A 27306-nucleotide genomic window follows, 5' to 3' on the forward strand; every position below is an offset into this window, starting at 1 on the left:
CAGATGCGTGGCCACTGTGCAGCGAACCGTTCGATGTTTCCTATGACAGAAAAAAGAAATTTACTTTTGAAGAGTGCATCGATGAAATATTGCCGAGAAGAGGACCATCGTTACTATTGTAAATTGAAAGAATTGAAATAAAATCCCTAACCTACCTCTTTCCCATACCCTCGAAGCCTCCAAGATACTTTGCGCAGCTTGGAAATTGATGATGCCTGTAAGCTGTGTTAACGTAGCAAAGGAATGCCTAATGTAGTGGCACGGATAAACAACGTGCTTGGATATGAAAGAAACAGATAAAAGCATGAAAGACAGAAAAAGGATGACAAATAAATGGCAATCGGATCTGAACGAAGGAGGAGAAGAAATAGCTGTCCAAGTTGGAAGCGTACGATGACGATCGTAAAGGCCCGATGATCTGTGGGTAGAGAGGGAGAAAGCAGTGGCTGGTACCAAGGGGATCGCAAATTGAATAACAAACGTTCACCCTCGTTGGTTAAATCACCGAAAAAGCCATCCCCTGGGCTTGTACGGTGCTCGACATTAACCGCACCCCCCACGGATCGTTGCGTTGCGATGCTTCAGACCCTCCGCCGGCTGCTTTGCATAACGATCTTATTTCGTAATCTCTGCCATATTGATCCGATTTAGAGAACGTACTGCTCGCGAGTAGAGATCGTTTATGGCTTGGTTACGGTCTGTCGTTGTCAGATCGCTCAATTTTCTTCTTCACGTCGACCGCTCTCGGCGTAATTGTCGAGCTTGAAATGGAAGAAGAGCAGACGGAATTGTTCGATTCACCGGACATGCATCCTTCTTTAACGACACGCGATTAAAAGGAAATTACGCGGACGTTGTGGAACCAAAGGTAATTAAATTTATCGGAGCTTATAAAGCTGCGTGTCGCGCGTATACGTCATTATTTAGGCATTAGCGAAGGAAGTTTGAGACTCAAGGTGTCCGAATAAGCCGAGTCATCCTCGGTAATAACGTCGAGTGCTCGGATACATCGCGAGCGCTCTCGAGACACCGACAGAAATAGGCCAACAGGAGTGTATCGTCGAGCGAATAAAAAAAACGCATTTCGAGTTAATCGAGCTAAGAAGATGGTTGAGAACCTTGTACATGATTTCGTTCACGAACCGACACAGCAAGAAGAAAAGGTGACGTTAACACAAATCGCGCCTGTTACCTGCTGTGGTGTACAACTGCACAAGGAATTAGAAGTGTGTGTGAATATTAGTGATAAGTGATTTTGAGTGAATTGCGTTAGGATGAGGAGTGGATACGCCTGAAAGACAACTTACTTTTGCGCCAAACATGGTTGATTTGTGTTGGGCGAAGATCCTTTCGGTGTTGTCAGGACGTAAGAGTAAGAGCAAAGTCTGGAGCTGAAACGGCTTCCAGGGATGATGCACGTGGACCTCCGGATTAGCAGCAGCAGGAGCAAGGGCAGAGAGCTAGGAGAGATGAGACGATAGATATTTAGTGGAGAACACGTTCACGAGAAGAGAGAATCATCCAAGCACATTCTGTTACTCACAAAAAGCATCGTTTATTTTCTTTTTATCTCTTTTAAAATGAATTTATAATAATCTTTATAATAATACATCAATAATAATTATTAATAATAATTAATTAATTAATAATAATAATAATAATAATAATAATAATAATAATAATAATTAATCCATAATATTGTGATGTAAAGATCGAAGAGAGTCGTCATCGATCGACACGGAATCATCTTGTCCGAGATTCAAGTTCCAAACGCAATTACACACCAAGGGAAATAATTGAAACGCGACAATGAAAATTCGTTGTTGCGTTCGCTTCGTCCGACGGATTTGTTGCACGACCAACAACGTTTGGAACCTGATCGGAGAGATGTATCTTCCCTGAATCGAAGATCGTACATGCTGCCCGGATTCTCCGTTGCATCCCTCGAGAATAGTGGGAAGCAAGAAGACGAACGCGAGAACGACACGGTATCGTGGACATCTCCTTTCTCATGCATTTGTTGGCTGTGTTGAGTGTTTACGTATATGTGTATGTTTCTACGTAAGTGTCAGTGTATGGTACAGCGCGACAGTGCATTTATATAGAATTTTTACACCACTTAACATTACACCGCATAATATATAATAATATAATATATCTTTCTCACGCGCGCTATTTATAGTATTTACAAGTAACAAAGTCAGTTTGTATGGGGTAGTAAGTGAGTGCCACGAGAGGCCCGAACTGCCGATAAAGAGATGGGAGTGACAGAGGAAAGAGTCGACGGTCAACGACAAGTATACTGAGATTCGATCGAAATGATCGAGAAAGTGAAGAACTTCGTCGGTACCGCCGACAGGAATCAGGAGGAAAAATAGGTACGACGCTAAAAGTGGCAAAAGAAGTGTTAACCTAGAGACTATGTACAGGCGCAGGGGACGAGGGTGAGGGAGTCTGCGCGGTCCCCGGCGTGCCAGGATTTTGTTGCACGGAGTAGGAATTGGTCTGACGCGAGTGCTGTTGCTGCTGATGGTGATGGTGTTGGTGATGGTGATGATGGTGGTGATGGTGATTTTGATGCTGATGATGGGACGTGGTGTTTACAGGATTGGATGTGGCATGATGGTGACCAATGGTTGCGTGATTTTGCACGAGGTTCAGGTTGAGGGGGTAGGATAAGGGGGAGCCCAGGGCCGTTGCGGCAGAGGAACTGCAGGCACCGGCTCCGGGCCCCACCGGGCTCAGTGCATGCTCATCCCCGCGTGCGGATGATGGTGGGCCGCCGCCGCCGCCGGGACGGATGTTGCGTGATGATGCGGATGGTGCATTAGAGGAGGGAGATGGGGGTGGTGGGGATGGTGTGGTGTCAGAGGCGGCGGGGTCATCTGCATTGGGGTCATGGGTGTTGTCGGCTGATGGCCGAGACTGGTGGTGGTGGTGGTCTGGGATGTGGTGTTGTTGGTGTCCTGGCCCGCCGCCACCGCCGCTGCCGCTGCCGCCGCCGCCGCCGCCGCTACCAGCGCCTGCTGTTGCTGTTGCTGCTGCTGGGCCTGACCCGGTTGCGCCGGCTGTTGAGGTGGCTGCTGCTGCTGCTGCTGCGGCGGCGGCGGCGGCTGCGGCTGCGGCGGCACCGAGCTGGAAGTGGGACTCTGCTGACTCCCGTTGTCCTCGCTGTCGGAGCAGGACTCGGCTGACGAGCTCCCCGCTCCCCCCTTGCCCTTGCTGCCGCTGCTGCTGCTGCTGCTGCTGTGGGTCTTGACGTGCTTCGCGAGATGGTCGCTGCGCATGAACCGCTTGTTGCAGACCGGGCAGGCGAATCTCTTTTCGCCGGTGTGGGTTCGAAGGTGCCGCTGCAACTCATCCGAACGTGTGAACCGCTTGCCACAGAAAAGCCAGTTGCAAACAAACGGTCGCTCACCAGTGTGCCACCGTAAGTGGGCCTTCAGATGCGACGTTTTCCCGTAGACCTTACCGCATCCGGGTATGTGACAGCTGTGGATGTTCTTCTTCCTGAGATGTACGCCGGCCGGACCGAGCCTCTCAGCTTCTTGACAATTCGGACAGTCGCAGGTAGCACGGCCGGTATAGCGTCTCTGCGAACGCGGCGAAGGGGCCTGACCGACGCCGCCGGCCCCGACGCCGACGCCACCGCCGCTTCCCTGAGGGCTGCCAGCACCGGCGCCCGAACTCGCCGACGCGGCCGCGTGATGGTGAAGCCCGAAACCCGGCGGGCCACCCGGCAACATCGATTTGTACGTGTCTTGAAGAAGATTATGACCGGCGGTGGTCGCAGTGGTCAACAGATGATTACCCGCGAGTGCTAGGCTGGTGGAGTAATCGGCCGAGTAGTTGGCCATTTGGGCTGCGTGAACACCGACGCCAACCGTACTACCGACATCCAGCCAACCGCCGGCAGTCGCGGCTCCGTGCACGTCCCACCAACCGTCGCTCGCTTTGATTCCGCCGTGTGTCGCGCCAGGCATCGCGTTGAATGGCCACGATTCGTACGGATGCCGACCGTACACCGAGCCCAAGGTTGCACCCTCGACCTTTCCAAGGAGGCTGCTCTGATGATGATGCGGATCCCCGGCCGGTTGGGCACTAGCTGTTCCAGGGAAGTACAGATCACCACCGTACTGGGGCGCGGTTGACGCGCAAGAAGTGACCGGCGCTCTTGCGTAACCACCGGTCGTGCTGCCGGCACTGCTAGTCGCGGTTGGTCTTTGACTGACTCCTGTCGTCGTGCACCCACCTCCTCCTCCGCCTCCTCCTCCACCTCCTCCTCCGCTTCCAGCTGAATGTTGAGGTGAACTACCGCTGCTCTGTGGGCTCTTTTTCCACGGGTGGAAACCTTTGCCCACCGCCGCGTCAGCCAGCGGCGGCGGACTTTTACTACTCAGCTTGTTGCATTGAGCGGCAAGCATCGCCAACGGTGTACCCCGTAAGCCTGGGTGATCCTGAAACAAGAAAAAAGGAACGATCGGATTACAATTTCACTCGATCGAATTTTTCATTATTTCGATCGGTTGGCAGTTCGCGTTGTGTCCTAGCCAAGATTTTATGGTCGAAATACGTTCCCGAGCAGGTGTTACCTGAGAATTACGGCCCAGTCTTTCTATACGATTACACAAGTCGATAATAACGTTTCGATGGGGTTTGCAAATTAGGCGATCGCGTATATCGATTGGCGAAATAGGCCGAGCGATTGAGACGCTTTCTCAAGGTGATGCAGCTCGGAATATCGAAATCCAGCCAGACGCCGTCCATAATCGTCCTTAAATTGATCCAAAAAGGAAACTGTGCCTATTCTCGTCCTAGCGACCATCAAAACCGGATCTTCCCCCGAGGATGTATAATGACACAAAATTACCGGTCCTATCCTAGAAAAGATCAGCGATAGGTCCTAAGCATCAAAATTAGAACTGATTACACTGTTGTGCCCTAGAAAAAAACGAAGTTTATGAGCAGATGCTCGAGTAAACGATATTACACACGACATTCTGGAAGAATCGTGGAGATTTTCTTAAAGTCTGATGGGATTCAAGCGGCTCTCATGCAAATCACTGTAGGGACGAAAGACGAACGCACTAGGTCGGTGGCTACTGAAAGGCTGGAGGCTGAGAAAGGGACCGAAGCGGATTCGGACGTGGAAAGGTAAAGGCAAAGGGTCCGCGGAAGCGGCAGGAAATTAAAGTCTGGCGGGCCGCGCAGCCATTAGCAGCCGGCGCCATCGAGGCGACACGCCCCCACGCGGTTCAACCTTGCACCAACACCGACCAAAGACAACGGGTGCACGCACCCTTCGACGATAGAGGCAAACAGAGGGATAGAGAAAGGGAGCACCCTACCAATCCGCGATAACCCCGTGCTGTAACTTCGAGCAAGATTGCCAAGAGTAATAACCATGGTTGCGGTCATCAATGAACACATAGCACCTTGCTTGCCCCATTCTATGGTAACCCTTGAGGCCATTTTATTCTACTACTTTATCGCTTTGTCTCTGGGATGTGTCAATCGAAGACACGTAAAACAGTTCCCGAACGAGCAACGAACAAGCCGACGAATAGGAAGGTGACGGCGAATTTTGGCGCTTGCTCGCCGTGGCTTCCCTGTAAGGGGAGGAAGACAAAATCGCCTTTGCTAGCCGTCGTGGCTAGGGTGAGAGGTTGCAAAAAGGGGAGAGAAGCTGGAGGAGAGACAGAAAGTACGAAAGGGACAGAGGTGAACTGGTGAGGGAGAGAGAGGGAGAGACAGAGTATCTCTCGGCCGGTGGTGTTCGAGCCACGCCCTCTTTGAGCTTCGTGAGTGCAGGTTGTAGGCAGGCTACGTATTGATCCGCTAGAACGATATGACAGTGGCCCGGTGGAGACAACGACGTCTCTCAATTAGCCTGCTCTGCCTTCGTTTCGAGCCTATATCTTCGGTGGTCGAGCGTACAAACTCGTTCCATTTGATGTCGCGGTATAGGCCTCGAGAAACTAGCGACGTCTGCAAGAATTCAGCACTAGAATCAATACGTATTGTGATATCTAAAAAACACGTATCGCCCCAGTGATTCAAATGGTTGGTTAACGAGAAATCGTGGGGCGCGTTAATAGGGTTATCGATTAGAACGATGGTTCTGGCCGGCCGGTAATTACCTAGCGCGCAACGAAAAACAGTTGTTATTCTATGCTAGCGGAACATAAGCGCGGAGCGGCGCCTTCGAGTCGCCGATATACTTGACTCGACTTGCCTTTACACGTATTTCTGTCCTGTCGATTATCATGATTCTTCGTGGACTGAGCATGTTTTATGTATACTAGGCACGACAGTCTATGTGCCGACCCGCCAGGACGAGATTTCAGCGTGGTTAAACGAAAGGAACGAGCGAATCGAAAGCAGTACGCAAACGAAATCGGTCGTAGATTTCGCGGCCTCCTGTCGGCACGGTTGAAAGAGATCTGTTGTAGGATGGGCATGGTTAGGATCCTTTGTTTTAGCCGCGTGACGTCACGCCCATCCTAGCCAGCTAGGACTAATAACGCCTCTGGCTGTACCGCGCATAAATTAAAACCAAGTCTCCCTTTTTCTTTGCCTTTCGAACGAACTACCTTCCGAGAAAAGTGCGTAACAGCAGCCAAGTGTTCTAAGGGATGGCGTGTCGTCATAAACCTTCTCCAACGAGCGGTCAAATGCAAAGGGTCGTGCTCCTTGCAGAGTTGCCAAAGCGATTCCAAGCGTATCAATTGCGGTAAGATTTCCCGCGCGAATTCTACGTTCGAGCTGAGCGGGGATGCGTATCGAAGTAGGTCGATAGTGTGCCGAATGAGATTCATGACGTGTCCAAGGAGATCCATCTATCGCTAATGCTACCAGCAAAACGTGCACGTTCGTGAGAATAGAGTCATCCCGATGTTTAAAGCATTGCTGAGAAAATGATTTTCTTTTTCTGCTCGAGTTTCCATTACTCGTACACTGAATGAAAGCGACGATGAGCTGGTAAAATGGCACGGAAACTTGTGGGTGTTCGAGTGAGAGCAATAGCCACGCGACAGCTGAATGCGGGGGAGAGAGTTCGAACGGCAACCAGCCGACAGCGAGGGTGCGAACTCGGTAAAGCGGTAGGGTGTCGATTCGGCGCGGCATGCGGCAAACCGCATCCGACATCTACGCGTCAAGCTTCTTTCCCTCCCTATCAACTCAAACAAGACGTCCTCCAGCTTACAAATAGAGTTCTCGTTTCCGATGTGAATCGAAACGATGAAACAAAGGTAGAAACTCGTGTAAAAATCGAATTCCTAGTTAAACGATAGGATCAAGAGGATACCTACAACTCGAAAAGACAATTAAAGCGTGAATCGCGGCAAAAAGCCGAGGGAAGGCCGGGCCCTGTTTTGGCAGGTAATAGAGCTGGACGCGAAATTAGTCGGCGGTCTTTTCTGGTTTCCCTGTAAAAAGCGTTAGTCCTTCCCGAAAGCCATTGACCGCCGCTTCTCCGGCACCTGCCTTCACTCGTTTCTGATTGGATCCACCTGCGTGCCGACCGCGGGTTAGGCAACGAGAATTCGACCGCTCTGTTCGCTCGTTTTTCCAAATCGTGAGATTTCGGGAGTTCCATGGTAATCTAAAGTTATCTTTTCAGGCCGCTGGCTCGATATCCCTCGTAAACCGTGCAGTAAAGGCTTTTCGTTTCCTGTGCGCGCCCGGTATCCATGCTCGGCGTAATGCCTCTGAGAATGAGCTACGCGTAATCTTAATATCGAAAGGCTTCCTAATAAAAGCAACGCAGCACGGGCTGTAAAAATAAGCTCTTCCGTAACGCGACTTGCCGCCGTAATAAAAACGGTCGCAAAGGATTAAATTGCGAAAAAAGAGGAACGTGTAAGCGCAAGATTTTCAGATTTCCTGTTAATCGTTTTTCCTGGCCACCCAAGGGAAAAACAACTTTGCACGGGTACCGTTGTTGGCTCCGTGGCGACCGTGGCTCGCTTCTAATGCTAATTATTTGTTTATCAGTCTTCGCATGCAACTGCGCCAACACGCAGACTTGTCTCGATAAAACGGCGCGATCCCCTTCGAGTACCCTACTTGTCCAACTTATTATTCGTCCGAGATCACGATTACAAAAACATAGTCCTTTTCTTTGGATCAAAATTTTCATGATTATTTGTCTCCATCGACTAGGCAAATCGGAATTAAGGTCGACGCCGATGTTTCGTGGCTATTGGAAACCGAAAGATAGGGAAGTCGGGATAGACACGATAGGGAAGCTTTGGCTGGAGGACGGGATTAATAATTTTATTCATGAATAACCGAGGCTGCACCGCGACTGAGCCTCCGTTAGTTCCCACCAAACGGCAGCGCTACCCGTTATCCTCCCTTCTAAATTATGTTTTTTAATTAAATCCATCGTGAGAGACCGACTCGGCTATCTCTTTTTCGCCCTCTGTCCCCGTGTGGCTTCTCTCGTCTGTCCGGTGCGCGCGGCGCGTTACGAAAGGTCCGATCGTATATCCGAAAAAGTCTACCTCGCTGTAACCGTGGCCCGGGGCCAAAACAGGGAGCTACCCAAATTTATTCGGCTATCGAACGACTGAAGGGAACAGAGGTTTCTCTTCTTCTTCTACTTCTTTTCTACGTTCCCCTCTTTTTGTTCTTCCGCTGTACGCGGCACTGAGTTTTTTGGTCCTCGTAGACCCGATCCCTCGACAAATTTCAAATCGCTCTTGGACCTAATGATTTCCGGGTATAGAACAGGGCACCCACGTAATTGACTGTCTTGAAGCAACGTCCCAAAGGGGAAAACCGAACAACAACGTTTCGATTGTCACGATTCTGTGATTTATAACTAATTATTACGGTTCGATGCCTTAGCTCCGCGTATCACCTCCGGTGTTTTCCGACTCGCCTCGATGATCTAAGACTGTGTTATTTCTAAGAAGAAGATATTCAATATCGAGACGAGTGCATCGAGAATATAAACTCTGTGTGAATCTTCATGCTCGAACATCGTTTTCAGCCTTTCAAAGGCAGCAGCATTAACGAGGAGGTAGCTTGACTAGACGGTGTAGTTTTTGGCAAAAATCGCGACTCGTTTTTCAACCGTTACGTCTTCATTAGGATAATGAGACCGGCGTAAATCTTACGAGAGACCGTTCGGTCGTTTGAGTTGCGCGTGCTTCTGGAACATCAGCACAGCCGGTGAACGGAAGCTACCGCATTTGCATCAAGTAATTTAGTGGTACATAAAATTCTGCAGCCAATTAGCGGTCAAGTGTCCGATCTATCGCTCGGTTAGTCGTTTATATCCTCTCCAAAATACTTTCAGAAAGAAGACCCGGTTTCGATGTCCCTTGCAAGCTTTCTCTTCGAGCGTTCCGGTAATCTTACTCTTTTCCTGACAATTTTTTACGGTCAGAGCCGCCTATCGGCACGGCTATTCGAATCTTGCGTAAGCACCGCGTTTGAATGGTCGTTTCGACGAACAGACATGCAACCAGGCGAGCATAAAATCCAACATTTGCAGAAAAGGTAGCCCCGTTTTGGCAATGCAGTCGATTAAATTAACGTTACGAGGGCAGTAAAAGTCGTGCGCTTGATTGCATTTTTCCTTGTGATCTGGATTCAAGATACGTGTGTTGTGCTGTGCAGATTCCACGAAATTTCTTGGTTTAACAAGCAGAATACGTTCACTCGTTACGGTTCTCCAAATTTATATGCGATACTGCGAAATCAAAACCAAATATCCGTCCAATAAGAATGTGGATGATCGAAATGAGCCCGGTATCGCGACAGAGTAGCTCCGAGAGGAAAGAATAAAATTATAAGAGTTGGTGCTAATTTTTGCCGAACCTACGAAAGGAAGGACCTTTAGGTTAATCGACATCCCGTCTCGTAGACATTGAAACCGTCTATATTTCAAGCAGGGAACCCACTATAACGACAATATTTTCCGCGCCATTTGTCCTACAGGACTGTCGCGGTCGCGTCTCGAAGACGCGCCAGGGGGCGGAGTTGTAAGCGCATCTTTATCGTTCTCCAGGTAGACTAGCACATAGTCTATCGTTCGATATATTATTCGCCTCCTAGATCAACCTACCGTTCTCCAGCACCGTTCCCGTATATTTGACGTTTTATTGCCGGTGCTGCACGGTGGTCCTGGTCGGCGGCTTTCTTTCAATTACGAAAGTTTAAGTAAATAGCGTCGTCGCGAACCCGGGAAACGGAATTGTACGACGATAAATTAAACGGACATTTGCATTTAAATGATTCGACGGTTTACCAGAAATTCGATAAGATCCCCTTCCAGACACGACAGTTAGCGTAACCTGTGAAAAATCGAATCTAGCTAGGAAATATTTGTCGCGCAACATCTGGACTATGTCAATCTCTTCGACACCGATCTACCACTTTGATGGATGAACCTTTTCATGCGTCTATCGTGATTCTCTAAAAAACACACCATTTGTGTTGCCCGTCAACCCAAGCTTGCCCAACTAACCGTCTCGTGGCCCTCGAGCAGTACGAATTGAAGTTTGACAAAAAAATACGCTTTCTGCGTTTTACGACATTCTCCGAATGCAAATGGACATTCGCGAAACGGTCATTTAAAAAAGATAATTGCTAACGACGAATCACTGACCACACACTGGGCTCTCACCTGCGTGCGTTCGATATTATTTATTCGTGGCATTCACCAAACCAGGAAGATTCGTCGGTACGAAAAGAACGTACAGCTAGGGGTTGGGGTGTAATTTAGTCGTGGTAGCGTTTTACGAGACGCAAAAGGGCCGGTCAAGCGACCGGTACTCGACGAAATTCGCCAACAAGCCAACCTGCGAGCCGATAAATTTACACCAAGCGCGGCATACTTCCAACGAGCCAAGTGCTTCTTTTATGACGGAAGCTTACATTGAAACCGAGATACGGCCGATGCGTGTACGCGAGCTCGTTCTTCGTAATTGAGGCAGAAATCCGCCAAAGAGAGACCGAAACCGATTCCACGGTCTGCACCTGCGAATATTTACGTTCAATTAAAAACTCGTAAACACCTAACACCGGCTAAATCTAAATGAACTTCTGGTAGGGTAAAGGGGATCCGCTGGCTCGTTCGTTCACCCTCCAAGCCAGCTACAAGGAAACGCGTCCTCCTTGGAGCAAATGCCTGACCCACATACGAGTGAACGGAACGAGCGTTTTTATTTTTTCACGAAAGAAATAGAGACTGCGTTCCCGTCGTGATCATCGTCGCGTGTCGAGAGACGATACTCGCGGGCACCTGTCCCTTGGCTTTGGTAATTTTGTCCCTTCGCAGCAAAAAGTGTTGCAATTTTTGAAAACGTTTTAACGAGACCGATACTCGGATCAAAGCCAAATTGGTCATATTACAACGATTACATTTTTTGCCAGAGTTTCTCGAATCTCTTGTGAAACGATGTATCACGATTAACTCTTTTGAAACGAAGCTTTCCAAACGCAAACTGTTACGGGGAACAGCTTCAGAATCCATTCTCATCCATGAGTTGTAACGTGGTAAAAAGTCAATTCGATAAAGTAAATAATGGTGTGCGCATAGCCTTGCGTACAGAAAGAAGGCTTATTCATTAATTTTAAGAAAAGTTTCTTATTGAATAAGGATAAATCGAAAAAGCTACGTTCAAAAACATGCGGCAAATACATACAAGGATAACGTACGCTTTCTCCGACTATGAATTATAGGTATTACGTGCATGCGGCGAGCATAAACGAGCGTGGCTGGTTAGAAACCGCTAAAGAGGACCGCGGAGGCCGGTTAATTTCGCTACTTGTCCGTCGCGCGACACGCTCGGTAAGCATGTGCTATCGCATTTCTCTTATCGATCCAACTTATATGATGATTTTTATTTACTTTATCCAATTACCCAACTATTATTTCTGAGGGTTCGTACAGTAATTTACTAAAATTTCACTTCCCAAAAGGATGATAAGTTTCATCCCTTTCCACTACCGCCCTTGCGAAGTCGATCAGTGTCCGCGTTACAAGGTACAACGCTTCGTTTCATAATTACCAAAGCCCGTAGTCGGCGAAAATTGATACACGATGATTTTCTGTCGGGAGAATATCGTCCGGAACGGCGATTATCGACGAAACGATGCGCGTAGCCGGATCGTCTGGCAAATTGGTTCGCGTGTCTTCTGTGAGAGTTCGCGCGCGCGATTTATAGCTTCATCGTGCTTTCGTATCGTAAATTCACGATATACGCAAACGCGTGCGCGAGCACGCGGCCACAACTCGGAGCTTTTCCTTGCTGTATAAATATATGACCGTTACACGTCGTTCTGAGATTATGTAAATCGACGCTTGGTTAACCTGATCGTCAAAGATTATAATAATTTTTCAGCTGTCATGTTTCGTTTGTAATGATCACGATTTCCCGAGCGATAGCGTGCTTCTACGCTGTACGTGCTACACGAAGTTCCAATCCTTTCCAGTTTATAGGAACTTTGCTTTGTTAGCCACCGCGGAAGCACGCAGTCTGCTGCTTCTTGTTTAATCTTGCTCCGACGTCGATTTACTAAAAGCAGCTTATGCGGGATAAAAGAGGCACGAAGGCGTGACAAAACTCCGGAGATCACGTAATCGTTTCGCGATACGATCCGACTTTAAACTTGCCTCGCATATCTGTGTGGAAATATTTACCTCCTTAAACTGAGAACACGTTACAAGAAGACATGTTATCTAATGTCTTTCCTTACAGTATAATTGTAATAATTTAATATTAACCCCTCCGAGCCATTACGGGCAATAGAAACGATCCAGTCACACGCCCAAAATCCTTGAGGCATTGAGAATATTTTCGACCACGAGGGTGTCGATTAGCAGCGAATTGAAAAACGACGATCCGCTTAATTCGATCTACGAAGACGCGTGTACCGCGGGATCAGTTTATCGGATCGTTGCTATTGAATCAGTCCATTAGAAGCGTAGAAAGCTAACCCCTCGACGAGCGTAACCCTTAGAAATGGTTGGTTCGCGCGGATCCACCCTCGTTTACGACGACAACCTTTGCCGGAGAGAGCGCTGCAACAGACTGTGACATATTAGGCTACCCCCTGAGGACATCATCCCCGTATAAGAGGTCCATAAAGAGGGTGACTCCGCTCTCGGATTTATTGTTTCGCGATTTAGTGGCCAAGCAAGCCGTGGGAGCAACTGCGGTTGTTCTCGCTTCGACCCTGTCAGGATATTCACCCCCTGAACTCGTAAATAAATTATCGTCCGTACGATAAACGCAGTGAGATCAAAGAGGATACGCACGAAAGATGATAGTGCGATATAATATCCGAATCGTTAATCGTTGAACAAGAGTTTGCAACGATACAGCTTCAAGAAGAGAAAGATGTTACTTTTTTGCGAGGATGCTCTTTATTTCCATGAAACTCGCTAACCGCTACCCCTCCATAAAAATTCATGACCAAAGTAAAAGCCTCTTCCTGACTTGAGCATGCTCGAATGTCATTTTTTGAAGAGTTTCGTGGAGGAAAAAAGAAACACGAGGGATGTTCAAGGAACAAAACGAACACTTGTACGCTAAACGAGCGACTAGAACGTTGGAAGAAAACGTCAGTGGTACGCAGACCGGATTATTCTTAGGACATTTCTCATAAATTTACTAAGAGCTCTGTTCTTGTTCCGGCTAATGAAGCGTCCAATCTAACGGGACAAACGCGACCGGGTTCGTTATGCAATATGTCGAGAAGATAATTCGTCCCCGGAGGGAAGAAACGTGATAGCGATACGGACGTAAGCACCAAAATGCAAATTATCTGCTCGCTAGAGCAGTTGGAGTGGGCAAAATTTTAAAAATTGAGGTGCAATGGTGATCAAGCTGGACCATTCCGGTTTTAACTCGTTCTTGTGACTACCGCGTTTGGTCCTTGCGCAACCATGATCTGAGATAGGCGTTGCAAACTATGCGTTTGCTATTTATCGCCGAGGAATCGAATCTAAAATGGCCCACATCGATTCCAAGATAATTTCTTGTTCACGACGTACGTGCATATCGTCTGGTTGCAGCTAGATCTATTTATAAGCAGGCAATATGCGAAATCAAACAGTACAAATACATATTTTCGTTTCGATCGATAGAGACAACGATATTCTGACCATCTCGGGAGTAACGTTTCGGTATCGGCTGTATGGCATTCCTTCGCGAACGTCTTTGAAATGCAATTATCCCAGGCATCGTTGAAAACGCACCGGTTCCTCTTTCGCTCACGAGGAACACGCAACGATCGTGGTATCCCAGGGACGAAGAGGCGCGAGAGCGAGCCTCCAGTCGGCCATATGCATCCGCAAAAGGGAAAATCGTGGCTGCATCTTCTCTCGTGCAGAGTATACCGGAAGTTTTTATGAGCCTTGAAAAGGGTCGTTGCTCTGTACTCGTCGCGAGAGGTGATCTCGCTTTCGAAAAGCAAGCTCGTACTCGACGCATAGAACTGGAATTGAAGTTAATTACTCGCCGTGGCAAGTTGACGTGCGTCTCTAGATATAAAAATTAACATCAGCACGGCGGAGCATTTCTGCTGGCATACCAGTTTGCTGTCGGATTCTCGTGAATCGCGGGATTACCGACGTTTAGCGTTTTTCGTCTGCCTATATTTCGACCAGTAACTTTCTTCCACCGCGTGGACGTTATTTAACTTAACACCGTACCAAGCAAACAGGTCAATAATAAATAAGGCGATAATCGCTGGTCGCGCTGAAACAGGTTGCGGTTCTCCAAATGACAGCTAAAGCGTGGAAAATCTTAAGTCCAAGAGAGTGTAGTAAGAACAAGGAGCGAACGATCGTGGACTGTTGCACCGAGTGGAGAAAATTTGCGCTCGATGGGACGTATAATATGCAGTCGATAAATCATCTCGCGCTCTGGCGGACCGGTGAGCCAACGTTTGGTATTTTGGTTCCGACTCTGCGGGGGTTTGGCACCCCTGCGGGGAATCCCTGCTGTTGCCACGCTTCTTTCGACCGAGCGGGGAAGAGATCGACGCGATCCGATCGAGGCCTCGAGGTGTTTGCCACGCGAAATAGAAGCGCGCGGGTTCGCGATGACGCTTGTACGATAATGGACGATGATCGAGAGAGGAGAAAAAAAGGAACCGGGAGAATTCGTATAGAACAGCATCTCATCTCTCTCCCTCTCTCTGCGTATAGAAAGGGAGATCTATCTCTGGTAATGATGGTAAGCGCAGCAACCGATTCGAGCGTGTAATTTTCATTGGTGGAAAAATGTTGTATTGTGTTTAATGGAGAAAAGTAGTCGGGTTAATAGAATCGAGAGTCGTTAATAATCGTCTTCCACTTTGCTCGAGTGGCGCGCGTTAAGGCCTCGAGGTGTTGACCAGATCGAGTATTGTTCGCCTTTCCCATGATGGTCCGGTGAATGACGCTGCCTGCGATGATACGTCACGATAATGGCCGGTAATTCGACGTACCATCTCTTGAGGCTCGTGCGCGCGCTCTACGAGGAATATTGTTTACAACGACGATGCAACGCGCTGAGAAGTCTTGCCTTTTCAATTATCGAACCTTCCAGCGATACGATGATGGTCGCTGGAAGGCGTGCACACAAGTCGTTGCAAGCGGCTGGTAAACCCACACGCACGTCTCTATATCTTTACCAAATGCCAGTCTCAACCGGGCTCTATCGTTATATCGTAAGACTTGCATCGATCGTGAATTGTCCTTTCGTGTTTGAAATACTACCGTGCGAGTATTTTCGAAATTTTCACCTCGTTCTTCACGATCGTCCGCTAAGTTAACTCAAAGCTAGGTGAAAAGTTCAAATACGAAGGGAAATTCCACGTTGCTGTTCGATGAATAATTCCATCGACGATGGTTATACGGGGAAATAATGACCAATAATTCGAGGTACCGACTCTGGCGCGTGCAATAGGAACACGATCTACGCCGCGCTGTTGAAGTTAAGGGGCGGCTAGGGTTTTCAATTATCGAACCTTCCTCGATAACGATGCCAGTGAAACTGCGTACGTGTATTTTCCCTTTGCAAGTACACCCCTAACCGATTCTCGACGAAATTGCATCCTTGGCCGCTTTTAATGAAAATCGAGCGCACATCGTAATGGATATCTCTTACCCATCGTTTCTTTGCGATCCTTCTCAGTGCAGACTCTTAGCTTTATGAGAAGTTTGGCTCGCGAAGGTGGTAAAAAAGCATTTTGCCCAATTCAACGACAAAAGAGCGTTGCAGGGGCCAGCATCCGAGGGTCGCAAAATTGATCGATCATACGCAAAAACGGTTTTTCAAGACGCGCGCATCGAGCAGGCATATAGCGGCCATATTGTCACCCCGAACATCTGCCACTTTCGAACCCTGCGTTTCCAACCAGATACGCGGTACGAACGAGTTTTCGAAAGGGTGTTTACATGTCGGGACTTGCTGTGTACTCGACAAAAATAATTCGTTAAGCCCCTAAGCGCCGACTGTGGTGGGCGTGACAGCAATCGGAAGGGATTTTGTCATCGTACGGTAACGAAGAACGCAAGAGGAGTTTGTGAAACGCGCAAGGAACTCGTGGAAGGTTTTCTATCGAGGGGTGGAGCCTTCTAACGAACGCTTCATTTTTTCAGCGTTACAAACCAAACATTTCCGCTCGTCTATCCACGCACGATAATTTTCCTTCCGCCTGTCGACTCTGTTTCAACGCGTTAAAGTGAAATGAAAGAGTAGACAAACGATGTTGCGCGGGGTTGATTCATGAAAACGGAGCTTCTGATCTTCCAAAAATTTTTTCTCAGAGGGGATAAATTAGGATGACATCCTCGTTGCATCCGGTGCTTCAGGTAAATCCTCTTAGGTCATGTAAAAAGGCCACGTCGTGCTTTCATCCCCTCCAGCGTGACGAAGGTCGCATTTTTGCGACAAACGATGCACGCTGCCGGCCGTTCGCAGTCTATTGTAGTGCTTGAAAATGTCAACGGGGCGTCGCTTAAAAGGACACTTTTACCCTACGAATCGGATTATCGGATTACCAGCATGGAGGTGAAGTGGAGCGAGATTTTCAGAATCTTCGAACGCGTCGATAGAAATTTTCTATTCCGTTTTGGTCAGGGTACCCATTGCTAATTGCACCGTCGCTTCCGCTTGCCTCGTTTTCCATTTGAACATTTCCATTTTTGTGGTAAACAGGCGATACAATGATGTCGCCGGGGAAGTAAAATAATACGAAACACGGTCACAGTCTATAATTGTATGTGCAAGGGTCATAAGCTCATAGTCAGCCAGAAAGGAACATTGCGTTCTCGGTAAAAAGCAACCGGGTGCTATAAATTTCAGCCTATGAATTAATCACGAGAACTCAAACGATATTCTGCGCGTATATGTGTGTGAGTACCTTCGCGATCAATGTAATAAGTGTTGAAATAAAGTGTATCGATCGATGATGTGAAATGAACAACTTAGTCACCGGCCGGATTGCTTATAGCTCAACGTACTTATGTACATACCGTTGTGATGATTAATTAATCAGTGAAACAATCCAAAGTGACTCGGCATTGGTTGGTAAAATCGTTCTAGAAAGGAATAAAAGTTTTCAATTATTCAACATTTACGCGTGAATAAGGCTACAGTTACTGACAGTGTTTGGACATGAAGATTCATAAGAATGAAGTGGGAATGTCTAAAAGAGCAAACGAGAGTACAATGACAAAAGCATGAAAAAGGAAAATTCTTGCATGTCCCCGTCACAAGGATCGAGTGACGAGAGGAAGTAGGTATCGTGTTACCATCCCACGCATCCTGTCAAGTGGATCCTCTTGGTGCACAAAGAGGAGCAGACAAATAATTGGCTGCTTGGGCGCACAGGTAGAGGCCAGTCCCTTTGATCCCTGAGAACCTTGCGTAAGGACTATTATGCCAGGGATACTCGATACATTGGGATCGGATGCTCCGAAGAGGTGAACGGGAGAAAAGAGACGAAGAAAAACAAACTGTTTGTAACATCCTCGACGATGACTGACGTTCGATCTACCAGAAGCACGAATTGAAATTAATTCGCGTGATACTATGGCAGTGCGTTTCGTAAGTCACGACGAACTTGCGAAAATCAACAACGGGGAACGACTAAAAAGCAAAACGAGCAAAAATCGACGCTGAGGTGGTACAGGAAGAGGCCGCCATGGTCGGGGCGCTCAGAGAAGACTTTCCACCGAGATTAATTTTCGGCACGACACACAGACAGAAAACTTTTCTGCTGACTTAATTAATACTCGTACAGCTCTCTTTTTCGACGCCAAGGATTTAATTACTTTTTTACGTCGACTCGTAAATCATCCAGTCGAGGCCACGGCAGCCACGGCGTCCTTCTTGCCGAGTCATAAAATAAAAAGTTCCAAACCCGTGTGCGAGGAGCGAACGAAACACGTGTTGCATAGGGAGAGAAGAAGGCACAAAAGCCGGTCATGATGCTCGGACGTTTCACCCAGCAAAACGATTCGTGGCCAGGGACACCGTCGTTTCTGTCAAAACAGAATAGATCATCCGGGATGATCTGCCTGGATTACGGCCAGCGCAAGCTGATAATGCGACACTCAGGTAGTCTCGAGGATCCTTGTACCTGAACAATGCATCAAGAATGCGGGACTACTCGAAACGATAATGCGGATACGGAAATGACTAGCACTGCCATCCCCTTCTACCGCGTTCCTAGCAAACATCCATTGCTCTGGTAAGTTGCTGTTGTTACTTTAGTATTATATTATATACTATTATCGATCGAGGAAGGGTCACAGCTTAATACGGTCCCGACGGCAATGTCTAAAGCGCTGTTAATTTGCTGGGACCACGGAGACCTTTGATTTTATCGTTGATGCTAGTCGAAAGTTCTCTAGTAAAAGGTGACAAGGCGAACAGTAGCACCTGATCTACGAGATCAGCGATTTCTAGTCTACCTGGCAGGATTAAGATCTCTATCTGGAAGGAGGCTGAGTAATTGACCTTGCCTCGGGGAGATCAGAGGTTGACAGCTACCCTTGCCTCGGAGGGCAGACTCGTACGCTTTAAAGCCCACGATCGCACAATAGACCTGAGCATTAGTTTGCTTCTTACCTGATCATTTTATTCTCAACGAGTGAGTAAATTTTAAAGTGGTCCCGCGGATGTTAGGTCATGAAGTAAAGTTAAGTAGCGCAAACTTGATGAAAGATGGTCGAGAGAACTCACCACATGTCCGTGTACCGGTGACTTAGCGATGGACTGTAACTGTGGATATAGTTGACCAGCCGCGGCCGGTGTCATGTCGGTCAACATCTCGTTGACGGCTCAAAGACTAGGCACGGTGAATCGCGGAATCCTGTCGACTGTTGTTCGGCGATTCTGGGACCAGTTGATTTTCTTGAAGCGACGAGCGGGTTCAAGCGATGTCAAAGTCTTGGTCCGATACACACTTCACTTGCGATCACCAGGAGAATTCGTAACTCGATTTGTGCGACGAAAGTACGAAAGAAAGGCTCGTAACTGCAAGTTGCAGTCGAGCCCGCAGCCGTCGGCTGGGTAAAAATGCGAATGGGTCGGAAACGTAGTAGTGCTTCGGGGAAACCGGTTAACGTGGTTCCCGTTCTTCGCCCCGTGACAGACTGCCGGCTATCCGATCGGCTTTGCCCCGACCAGACAGGGAATGGTAGTAGGGAAGTAACCAGGACTCGGCCCCCGGGCAAAAAAGGGGCAGATCCGATTGGGCGGTACCTAGGGAGAGCCAGTTGCCGCCCCTGACCGCCTCTGTGCCATGCATGCTTCCTCTTTACTTTATTTATCCCCACCAATCTTCTTCCCACTCTCATCTTGTCCCTCTTTTCTCCCCCGTTCTTCTCTCTTTCCTTCGCCAATCGTTCTCTCTTCCTCCTGCCGCCACCGCCGCCGCCTCCACCACCGTCGCCACCACCGCCGATATCTACAACCCTTCCCTTGATAATTTAACTGTGAAATGCGCGCGCACCGCGCCGACTCGAAGAGGAGGCACGCGTACGATACGGCAACTTTGGTGGTGCCCTCTCGACGTTTCAGCTTCGTCCAGAGACTTTCCACGTTTGTCTTCCTCCTCTTCCCTTTTCTCTCGTCTCCTTCTGCTGTTACAGGCCGAGGCTTACGTGACCCAAAGTTGTCGTATTAACTTCGGCCTCGTTGTTTGACGTAACGGTATGCACGCTGTTGGTATTTAAATACCTACACGCCACTATCCGATAGCGGCGAAACGAACAAAGTTCATCGACCGGACCCTGTGTAATTGATATACAAATCGAATCCACGCGTTGTGGATACCGTTCGCCTTGGGAAAGGATTTGGCGTGCGTTCGAAATTTCGTCACTGGCACGTCTGATCGGACACATTTTCTACTCTACTTGGAGATGGGATTGCTGAACCCGAGGAAAAGTAGGCAAGACTTGGTCACTCTTTTTGCTCCTCGTAAAATAGATTATCCTGCAATTTACAACGACATTTGCAACCTCTCGTTCGAGAGGATCCGTTGAATCAGGAGCATTATAATGTTGTTCGAGAGGTCTATGCGAAGGGAGCGCAAGAAGATCACGGGTATACCGTCTTACGAGCGTCTAATGTGATTTTAATCGAGGAGTTTGAATTTCAAATGCTATCGACTTGGCCTAACGTATGCCGAGTAAAATTTCAGCGAACGAGGAAGGGGTCCATTACGACCGTTAAGCTTACAATGGCGTAGTCGCTCGTCTGTTTTAGCAGAAACTTTGTTGGTTACGCAACGTAGATTAATAAAACTGCGAATGAAAATGTAACAGAGTCGAATAGCTACGCCAATGTGTGACGAAGAAACAGACGCGTTTGGGTCGCATTAAGCCCTAATTTTCCATAATGGAGAAGACAGAGGCGCCACTGTGGCGAGGCGACCGTCTAATCTCGGTCCATTCATAACTGCTCTGCTCGTCGAGAAGGCCATCTTCTAAGTCGCGCGATCGACATTTTCGCGGTCAATCTATGTGCGATATCTCACGCTAATATCAACGCTGACCACATCAATTTTGTAATTTTCTCTCGTGACGTCTTGTGTGCGATGGAATGTGTACACTGGCGAATGCGTGCAGTGTGTATACACATATGTACCTACGTCCGGTTGGAATCTTGATTTCTTTATAATGTCGCTCGCAAAAGGAAAACAGCGCAGTTTTTTGTTGTAAATCATTTGCCATTCTATGTAACTCGACGCGCAGGACGCTTGTGGAAATCGATAAAAAGTAGCGGAGCAACGAACACAAATATTTCGCGGAACGCGAGGCATTATCGGTGACCATCCCCCTCACGACTCGAGCAGACGATGATGCGTACATCGCGTGCGATCAGGCCACAAAAGGTGTGATCCACCCCAACTCCTGGAGGTCAGAGGATAACGGCCAGTGTTATGGGAAGCGAGAAAAGGGATGTTTTACAATGAACCGGAGCAGGACCGGGCGTTAACGTCCTTTGAAGGAGCAAACGGCATTGGATTGTACAAATGAGGGTGCGAGTATCTCACCAGGGGCTAGTTGCTTTTTGTCTCGTTGATCGATGCTGTCTTAGCCTCTCCCCGTCCAGCATGTTTTTTAGATTTTTTTGATAAAAATGAGCCATGTTATTTATTGGCACGAATTTGGTCACGCATAGCCGTCGAATACAAGACGAAGACAAGGGATAAACTCGTTGGTTTGACGTAGAGAAGATGGAAAGGAGAAATCGACGATCGGAGGGAAAAAGTTGATCAACGAGCGACGATTGATTTCCTCGGTAACGATCGAGCGATATCGAGGCAACGAAATGACGGATCGCTGATTGGCAGAGACGGGGCTGAACGGGGTTGAAAGGGAAATGGGGCCCACGGGCCTGACGGGGGCGGATAATGACAGGGCGGCCTCGCGAAGCTAAGATGGTCCGCGCTGGGACCAGCTCCGGCTTTTGCCTCTTATACGGCCATGTGGCCATCGGGAGATGCTGATGGACTAATAATTACCAAGGAACCAGCTTCGCATATAGCGGCTGGGACCGTCGAAAATGAAGATTCACCGGAGCAGACTGGAACCAGAGCCGCGTTCGGTATCATCGTAAGAGCTTACCGGTAGGCTGCCCGGGAACGGGAAGGTGTTCTTCCACTTTAATAACCACTATGACCACTATCTGTTTGGTCTATCGCTAATCGGGTTTGATGAAACGGGACGGCCATTATGCCGAGGCGAACGAGTTAAACTTTTGACGCCAATCAGTGTTCGCGATGCGTGCAAAATATGGCGATAGATACTAGATCATTTTTAACGCGCCTCTGAAAATAAGGTGACAAGCACGGATGGAAAAATAATGTGTTTTATCACTAGCGCACAATGTCAACTAACTCCAATACTCGTTTCATAAATCAAACACTCGCGTGAAGTACGTAATGGAAGAGCGTTGATAACGTGCAAACATTCTTTGAACCATATAGACGTACAAATGCTTCGTTTGCTGCACGCGATTGTTAACTCTTTTGTGTCTAACATTTCCACGATTGAAAAGATTTCATCGACGTGTCATTTGTCCGTTGTTACTTACTTATTCGTAATGCCAATATGGTTTTGTAGAGTTGCAAACGCTGAAATCGTTTTCTCAAGCGAGCTATTCTCAGCAGAGAGTACACGAGTCGTGCTGTTCTAATTGTCAAAAAGAATTATAGCGATATACCGACCGCGGTCAAATAAATATTGCTGTGGCTCGTTTTGACCGTTGTGTTGGCGATTCCTCTGCACAAACGGGTGGAAGGAGGCGCGTTGAAGCATCTCTTTGAGGCTTTTAAGATCGAGCATCACGTTTTGCCGTGGAAACAAGGCGAAGAGAAACTTGTCTAGGACTGATTTACGGACTCGTTGGCCGGGCTGAGGCTGGCGTACAACTCGCGGTTCCGTCTACATCGTGGTCCGGAATAGAGAAACGCTCACGGCCAGATTTATGGGGTGTTTCACGGGGAGGAGAGAAGCCGATCCTCCGTAATTCACGTGGCACACGGTTTTCTGTCGGCGCGTAATCCGCAAACTAGGAACTCACCGCCCTTTCTCGAGTAGAAAAACAAGAGGAATACGAAGTTGTATTATGTAATAGCGTATAAAAAACGATCGCGATAAACAGGATCGAAAAAATCAAAGGTGACACAAAAACTATAATTGAGACCATTAAAAATTACGTCTCAAGATAATAGTGCGAGTGGACGTCTGATTCCGCGTCAATGACAACAGATAATACGCGGCAATTAGTATAATTATTGATATCAATGATAATTACAGATCTGTCGTGGAAAACCATCGTAACGATAACGAAAAGTGCTACCACGCATCGCGTTGTCGAGGAGAAGCTGCAGTCGCGTTGTCGCGAATGAAAGCGAAATAATTCGTGGCGGAATAACAAGCGTTTAATACTCGAGGTGTTTGTATCGATAGTGATTTTCTTCCGGAACACGCGCTACTTCGAACAAAAGGAACGAAGAGAGCGTGAAGAATTAGCGCAAAAAGGGGGAAACAATTAGCCTGGCGCAGGACCGCCGACAAATTTGCGCGCATGTTCGCTGGAAGTTGAGATTGCAAAATGACGTGCAAACTGAGGGACGCCCTCGTCCGCCCCCTGGCAATACGGTAATCACTATAATTACGTATCGAGCCCTTATATTAATATCCCCCAGCTACGTCTCTCTTTCTCTCTTTCCTTCTCTTTTCATTTCGCGGCGATTCTTTGGTTCGCCTTAGCCACGCGAAAGGGCTGACTCTTTTCCGCAACCTTTCACGCGAGTTGCTCGACTCCGATTTATATTATTTCGCGGACGTCATTTGCTACGTTAACGAGCGCTTTAAAACGTATGAACATTTTTATTCGTCGACGAATGCACCGCGATTCAGAGACTCGACGATCATCGCAGTTTCTTTACGTTCGAACATGTTTTTCTTGGAGCTTGATCGTGGATCGAGAGACGAAGCTTTGTCAAATTGAATTGGAAGATACGATTGGCAATCGTGCAAATTGGATTCTGTAGCGAGAGCCGATGAATTGGCAACGCGTTAAGGAGAATAGGGGGTGTGTGAGGCCCCGCATTGGCCTCTCTCACTATCGGGAGATGAACAATTAACGAAGGGTGTTTCTGGACCGCCCAGGATGTCGTCGCAGAAGGGAGCAGATGCTGTCGATAGATTTTGTCAAATATTACTGGCAGTTTGACGAAAAGTTCCGACAGTCTCTCGTTCTCCCCTTTTTATCAAATAATCGTAATGACAAGCAAATTTACCTCTAAATACTCGGTATCCGTGGGATGATGAGGTTGTTGGGCAGCCGTGGTCGGTATGGTCATGACGTTCTGCGGATGAGCCGAATACGAATACTGGTACGCGCAATTCATCTTGCTGCACTTTTTAGTCTCAACGATTATGCGTTCGAACTTGACTTTAACGATATCACACAAAATCTGGTCTCTGAGAAGGTGAACGATATTTTCACGAAAGAGGATCAAACGATCGCAGGCACGAATAACGCGTCAGGTGGTTCGAAACGAGCGTCCCGTCGAGTGGAGATATCAATGGACATGTTTCCGTGCTGAATCGATGTCGAGCCGGTTCACGATCGTCTGTTGAAAGGAGGAGAAATCGCAGGCTCCCGTTATAGATCCTTGAAATATCGAGAGAATCCTTAGTGGATGGGTCGTTCGTGCGGCAGAGGCGCTGCTCCTCGGCATCGGTAGTCCGTTCGAAGGTTATTGCCACGTAGCCCCTCGTATATCCTGGTAATCACAGTAATTTCTCTGGCTGTTGGCCACAGAGGAAAGGCAAGAACACGGAGGAGGTCAGTCGACAAGGAGGTCGGTCGAGGACACAGGGCACAGGGCACAGGGCGCAGGATGCAGGACAATTCGCGTGGTCGATGCGTCGACGCGGAAGGAGATTACAATTAAACAGAGGGACAGAAGAGGTGCAGCTCGCGGCGTGCAACAATTATAACTGAGCTTTTTCGTGCCCCACGTAGAAGAGGAGAACACCTCTACGGAGGCGGGTCCTCCTCTCGTTCTCGTTCTCTTTCTCTTTCTCTCTTTTCTCACTCGGTCTCCCTTCTTCTCGGCTTCTCTACTACCACGGCTGGCCTTTTCAGCACGGATACATAGGTGTCCGGATACGCGAGTGCGTGCAGGGAGAGTTTGCGACGAGTGGCAGTGGCCAGGCACGTCCCGCAGAAACTCCACAAGTGTGTTTCCATCCTGGAAGGTGTTGCTGGTGGGGCAGAAGCAGCGCCCGCCCTCGCAACGGTCCTCCTCGTACAACCTCGCGATTGTCTAATCCTCGTGGCAACCCTAACGAACCCTCACCGTCTCCCCTTCTCTCTCTTTTTCGCTCCCTGTCTGTCTTATCCTCCCTCCATCCTACCGCGGACCACACTCCCGACCAATTAAAACGCGTTGCGATCACGTGGTTCACCGCCACGGCCTCTACTTCTTCTTCTTCTTCTTCCTCTTCTTCTTCTACTCTTCTACTTCTTCAGCTTCCTCTCGTACCTTCCATTCTCGTCTTTTTCTACTTTTTCTACTCCTTTCGCTTTTGCCGTTGTTTTTACTTCATGCCCTTCGTCTCCACCCTCGCTGCCTTTCTCCTTCACCATTCTCGAGTTCTTCTTCTTCCTCTGGCGTCGATATTCGTTCGGAGTCGGGCGCGTGGGAGGCAACTGGACAGATAACGACGACCAGGTCCGAGATATTAGTATGTCGTTACAGCAGAGAACAGGTTTTTCGATTTTACGGAGTCAGTATCAGCAGAAAGACGGGGCTGCACGTCTCTGTACCACTCATCTTCAACAGTTCTCATACGAGACGCGGTCGTGCGTTAATGGAATTCCTCGAATAAGTCGGTGGAAAGTAATCGTGGCAATCTCGTTAATGAGGTACAGTCCGTTTAAGGGTAGGAAGTACGCGTTAAGCGTATTCTCGTTTCACAATCAGTCACGGAACGAAAACCGGCAATTAAAATTCAATTATTGAATCGACTGGCCGTGTTCGTCGCCGTGTGTCCGGCGTGGTTAATTCAATTTACTACGTTTAGAAGATAGTTGGTTATCGGTGGTACAAGTTAAACAACTACCCCGATATTATATCTAGTCCTCGTTGAATTATAGCTTCGATTAAAAAGCAGGTGAGAAAGTTTCAGAAAAACCGCGAGCAGCACGTACGCGAGATTAATGCGATAAAGTAACTCGTAGCACGTAATAGCAGGATAGTGTATGCTATCTATCCGTAATGCTCGTAAGTTACGTTACCGCGTCGATGCGTGCCTCTTTTTAGTGTTCGATCCGCGGCACCGTAGCGATATAATGATCCTAGCCTCGGGATCGAGCCCATTATCCTGTGCACGCTAATAATATTGCATACTCTTGCCAACAATTTATCGTAGCACGAGCTCTGCGCTATGCACTCTAGTTTCGATCGTTTCTTCCTATCTTCGCGTAATGTCGCGACTACCTTTTTCATCGATTACTGATCGATCCTCCTATTGTTCCTATTGATCGTTACGCGTAATCGTTGGCAATGAACACAGACGAATTACTTCGAAAAAAAAAATTCAGAAATAACGATGGGGAAACGTCTGAGAATGATTGAACAGACAATTCACAAGCGGTGCACCGTTAAGTATTATAATGCGACATTTAACCTACGATCGTCGATGCCACTTTCTCTATTCGTAGGCACGGCTGGTTAGACGTTCGATTGAGCACGATTATCCCGCTCGATCAAGGATTCCTACGAACGGTTCGCTTCGAGAACGTACAAGGTTTTTTTTCTTCTCCTCCTACGATTCGCTGGAGCAGTTTCCCCCGTTTCAGTGTGAATTACTCGAGAGCTAGTTTAACAGTGGAGAAGAATGAATGAACGAAGGAACGAAGGAGACGGTGGGCAAGAACGCTTGGGTGAACGGATGATTGCCGGTGAATGGATTCGTATTCTCCCTCGGACGCATAATGCCAAAGTGCTTCTTGCTCTTTCTTCGTGCGCGTCTCCCTTAGCCTGTAACTCGATACAGTGGGAACCGCGTGTGATCTCCATTCAAGAGCGGCTAAAACGTTGAGGAAGGACCCAAAGGATTGCTTCGCTGACACCGAAGCTACCTCGCCGACAAAGTCTTCCGTCTCCCTGAGCGGATAGTTCAAGGGATTCGACGCTCTTTAAACGTAGCCCGTGGTCGATTGTCGGGGTTTTATTTTGCGCCTACCATACGCGCACGATACACCCACCCTCGTGTTCTCTTTCAAAGCCATCGGACGTCACGAAGCGTACCGACGC

General features: G+C 48.1%; 1 protein-coding gene across 2 annotated transcripts; it reads right to left on the reverse strand.

Annotated features, from left to right (window-relative positions):
• Positions 1 to 27035, reverse strand: Sp1 (transcription factor Sp8). 2 transcript variants are annotated; one of them, XM_034322766.2, is made up of 3 exons: positions 24277 to 27035; positions 3419 to 4457; positions 1 to 3350 (listed from the first exon to the last, which is right to left on the reverse strand). In XM_034322766.2, the coding sequence occupies exons 1-3, from the start codon at positions 24385 to 24387 to the stop codon at positions 2413 to 2415; spliced, it is 2088 nt and encodes a 695-aa protein (XP_034178657.1). In that variant the 5' UTR covers positions 24388 to 27035; the 3' UTR covers positions 1 to 2412. The 2 variants fall into 2 exon arrangements, with proteins under 2 accessions (XP_034178657.1, XP_034178658.1); XM_034322767.2 differs by lacking the exon at positions 24277 to 27035 and adding an exon at positions 19203 to 19847 and having other exon boundaries at positions 2 to 3350.
• Positions 27036 to 27306: the final 271 nt, after the last annotated feature.

Source organism: Osmia lignaria, chromosome 4 (assembly GCF_051020975.1).
Source record: "Osmia lignaria lignaria isolate PbOS001 chromosome 4, iyOsmLign1, whole genome shotgun sequence".
Classification (NCBI taxonomy): Eukaryota; Metazoa; Arthropoda; class Insecta; order Hymenoptera; family Megachilidae; genus Osmia; species Osmia lignaria.